The sequence below is a fragment of the Quercus robur genome, chromosome 3 (genome assembly GCF_932294415.1).
Source record: "Quercus robur chromosome 3, dhQueRobu3.1, whole genome shotgun sequence".
Classification (NCBI taxonomy): Eukaryota; Viridiplantae; Streptophyta; class Magnoliopsida; order Fagales; family Fagaceae; genus Quercus; species Quercus robur.
The window spans coordinates 53,217,706-53,221,901 of NC_065536.1; the positions used below are offsets into that span (position 1 = coordinate 53,217,706).

The 4,196-nt window shown below is 34.9% G+C and overlaps 1 protein-coding gene across 1 annotated transcript; it reads right to left on the reverse strand.

Annotated features, from left to right (window-relative positions):
- Nucleotides 1–1,883: 1,883 nt before the first annotated feature.
- Nucleotides 1,884–3,842, reverse strand: LOC126718348 (cytochrome P450 71B34-like). The gene is made up of 2 exons (XM_050420484.1): nt 2,889–3,842; nt 1,884–2,773 (listed from the first exon to the last, which is right to left on the reverse strand). The coding sequence occupies exons 1-2, from the start codon at nt 3,798–3,800 to the stop codon at nt 2,159–2,161; spliced, it is 1,527 nt and encodes a 508-aa protein (XP_050276441.1). The 5' UTR covers nt 3,801–3,842; the 3' UTR covers nt 1,884–2,158.
- Between the last annotated feature and the right edge of the window lie 354 nt (nt 3,843–4,196).

The following is a 4,196-nucleotide window of genomic DNA, read 5'->3' on the forward strand; positions in this document are numbered from 1 at the left end:
TATCAATTCTGTATTAAGCTTATATTCATATTCCGCACATTAATTGTTTGATATTAAGCTTGAATTGGTAATTTGTAAATTGGAGGTTTAAACATTCATAGTGTTTTATACATTAATTGAACTTTCAGAATCCAAGTGTATTCTGTAGTGACTATTTTAGGATTCCGGATGGTGTTTTCCCTCCTTTCTTTTTGAATTCTAAAGGAGTTTTCTAAAGGATCTTTTTTCTCTGATTCACTATTGCTGAATGATTTTCACTGTTGGCTTCCCCTCCATTTGTTGCCCTGGGTACCAAAACCAATGTTGTGTTAGCAACATTGGTGGCTGTCTCTTCCTTATTTTCTCACTATTTTCTAATCCTTCTTTTCCCAAAGCTTCTAGATACCACTTTTTAGACCCACTTTTTTGGCTGCTTTACCTTTTTTTATTTTCTCTAAACGGGTAGATTCTCTTCTATCAGGCTGAAAGATCCCCAGCCGCCTTCCTTCATGGTCCACCTCCCTGGGTTCCTCGAGGTACTAGACCCTTTTTCATGAGTTGTTGGTTCCCAAGTCTTCTGCCCATTTTCTGCATCATTGGGTGGCTGATGGGACACATCTGCTCTTGTTTTTTGTGTTCCTGGGCATGCTCCCTTAAGCTGTCTCAATTCCAACCTAGCCCTGCCGCATATCCCGAGGATCCCAGGCTTCTGGGAATCCCTAGGTATCCTGGTTCAGTTTCGCTCTAGTTCCCCAGCGATTTTCTCGCTTAAGGACTGGGCTGAGCTTCTTCTTCTTTTTTTTTCTTCTTTATTTCATAAGGCCCAAAGCTTGCCCATTCATGGGCTTGGGCCCCTTCCTATTGACTTTTAATGAATTTGGGCCTTGCCCTTTCCTTGAAAGCCCAAATGGCTCTTAGATTTCAATCTTTTTGTATTGTTTTGGGTTTTGATACAATATTGTGATATTTTGGACCTCAACATCACTTAAATAAAATAGTTGTAAAAACAAGTGTTGAATTAGTTGTATTCCTAAATTTTTTTTACTTGCTCACTCATACTTTTTTCTCACTTTTGTTGCTTACCAGGCCAACCTTTATTCTTTTTTGCTGTCATGCTCGTCAATAAAGGTTAATGATCCTCTCATGTCCATTTTCTTATATCTTTTTTTTTTTTTTTTTGGTCTTGTCATACTCTCACGTCCATTTTTTTACATCTATTTTTTATATCCATTCTCATATTTTATATGTGAACATCTTTTTTTTTCATTTTTTAAAATGTAATTTTTTTCATTAATTGTAGATATTGATATAAATAGTGGATGTAAAATAAATGATTAGACATGAGTCTTATTTCGTTTCTTTTCTCTTTTTCTTTTTAGGTAATTCAATAGTTGGAGATGGGAAAATTCAAACTCTAGATGTATGTATTAGAAATACCAAAAAGTGTCAATTAGTTAAGACACTTTATATTCTAACAATTTTAATCGGTCATGTGTTTGATTTTTTTTTTTTCTATTTTAAAAACTTAGTTATTTTAATTATAAGGGAAAAAAAATACATAACAAATTATGATGAGTGTAGTATAAAATGGAACTCAAAAAGTGGTTTTGTATTCATAACACTAGCGTTATAAAGCCAAAGGCAATTTTTATTCAAATCCTGCCACTTATTTATAGTGTAATGCTACAGCCACAAATTATTTTACAACATTTTTACAAAATGTTGATATGATCAACCTTTTATTTATTTTCATTTAGCCTCACCATTAATTTCACTTTTTTATTTATCAATAATCACTCACTACATTAGCAGTTTGTAAAATTTTTTATAAAATAGTTTGTATCTTTAGAATTATTCTTATTTATAAGAAGAATAAATTATTAATAATTGCAAAAGGCAAAACATTCATGCTAAATCGCCACCATTCATTTCAAAGCTCTTACCAACTTACATATTATATAAAAGCAACTATTCCTAGAAAGATATCCAGGAACATTCTTAGGCTCACATGGTCAGACGACTCAGATTGTCACTGACCGTTATTATCAAATGGAAAAACATCTATCAGTTTCAATTAAAAACAAAATAAACATAATGACCATTACGTCATTCTGTATGGAAATGGAAGACAAAAAGGTAGGGAAAAAGTGGTGACATATACTAACATTCCAAAAACACCTTAAAACAATTTGATCGGCACAAGGTTCAGAGCTGTTTTTTTGCCGGTAGTAAGTCTAAGACCAGCTCCCTCTTCCATCTTGATATCTTCCTCTTTCATCCCATCAGGTAATTTCCAATTGAAGCAATATAAAAGATTTGCAAGTGCAAGCTCAATTGTTGTTGTTGCCGTATATATCCCAGGACAACCTCTTCGACCAGATCCAAATGGCAATAACTCAAAATTTTGACCTTTAAAATCAATGGAGTTATCCATGAACCTTTCTGGGATGAATTCTTCTGGGTTCTTCCAGTGTTTAGGATCTCGTCCTATTGCCCAAGCATTAACTTGGATTAACATTTTTGGGTAAATATCATAACCATTGATCTTAAAGTGTGACATGGTTTCTCTTGGAAGAAGTAGGGGTGCTGGAGGATGCAATCTAAAAGTTTCTTTAACTATCATCTTTAGGTAAAGAAGGTTGTCAATGTCGCTTTCAGTGACTTTTCCTTTATTTCCAATGAAATTTCTAACTTCATCTTGTGCTTTTTTCATCACTCTAGGGTTCTTAGCAAGCTCTGCCATCGCCCATATCATGATAATTGAACCAGTGTCAACTCCACCTAAAATTATATTCTGATAAACAAATATAAAAACACGTAAGTAGATGAACATGGGCAAATTTGATAAGGTAAGCAGAGTAAAAAAAAAAAAAAAAAAACATGGGATTAGTAAAAGATTGGCAGTTTACCAAGAGGACTGCCTTAATGTTATGTTTTGTGAACCGAGCAGCATCGATAGACTCAGCTTGCTCCCTTTCAATTCTCAGTAGCACATCGATAAAGTCTTCATGCTCTGGTTTTGTCCTCTCAGGATCAAGATGGAGATCAATGACCTGTTGGAATAAAGTATCCAACTCATGAAAAACCCTTTCAAGCCTTTTAGATCTACCAGATAAAGTGTCTATAATCCATCCGACGAAGGGCAAGAATTCAGATGCATTGAAGCTTCCCAACAGGGACGCTACCTCATGACCCACTGCTTGAAACCTTTCACTGTCTAAACCACTCCTGCGGAAACTGTTACCAGAACCAATCCGGAAAGTTATACTTGCAGTGAGTGCAAGCAGCTTCTCAGAAAGATTAATAGGGGTTGCAGAAGATGCATAGTGAGATATAGAATCGACAAGCAAAGCGACTTCTTCTTCCCTAATGAACTGATAGGACTGCACCCTCTTCACGCTAAAAAGCTCAAGAACACATATTTTCCTTATCTCTCTCCAGTAATCACCATAAGGTGCAAAAGCTATGTCTCTATAATTGTAGGAAAGTACTTTAGAGCAAGCTGAGGGAGGTCGACTGCAACATGCAAGATCATGAACTTTTAAGACTTCCCTTGCAGCCTCAGCAGAAGATATTATGACAGTTGGTATGGTACCACTGAGTTGAAGGAGCATCACAGAGCCATATTTCTTGGAGAGTTGCCACATAGATTGGTGAGGCAACTCACCAAGTTGGTGCAAGTTACCTATAAAAGGAAGCTTAGGAGGGCTTGGTGGAAGGCACTTCTTTGAACTACGCTCATCCATCTTTTTTTTCAAGAGCAATAGAAGAGAGAGAACAAAGAGAAGGGGAAGCCATAAAGATATGATATCAAGAGCCATAAAAGATATAAAGTTATATATTTTATGTCAGGTTAGTAAGTATCTTCTAAAATTGTTCATCTATAAATAGTCTAAGATACCAGAATCTGCAAAAAATTATATCTTTATTTAAGATTTTTTGTCCCCACGCGGTAAGATATTTATCTAGTTTTTTTGTCCCCACTATGCGGTAAGATATTTATTAATATCTCTGTCTCTATATATAAACAGTGTTTTTACCAGTCTTGTTTGGTGGGCAGGTCTTTTTTCGTTTTCCTTTTACTTTTCTTTTTCTTTTTATTTCTATCTTTTAGCTATATAAAAAGAGGGCAATGCACCTATAACACACATTTGGTTTATCGAGTATTTTTTTTTTTTTTTTTTTTTTCAAGTTTTGAAAGGTTGTTACAATGCCAC

What these genes read in the sequence shown, in the direction of transcription:
- LOC126718348 (XM_050420484.1), bottom strand. Translation starts at nt 3,800, where the DNA reads ATGGCTCTTGATATCATATCTTTATGGCTTCCCCTTCTCTTTGTTCTC. An exon ending in ACATTAAGGCAGTCCTCTTG is followed by an intron (nt 2,774 to 2,888) that starts GTAAACTGCCAA and finishes TTTGTTTATCAG; the next exon opens with AATATAATTTTAGGTGGAGT.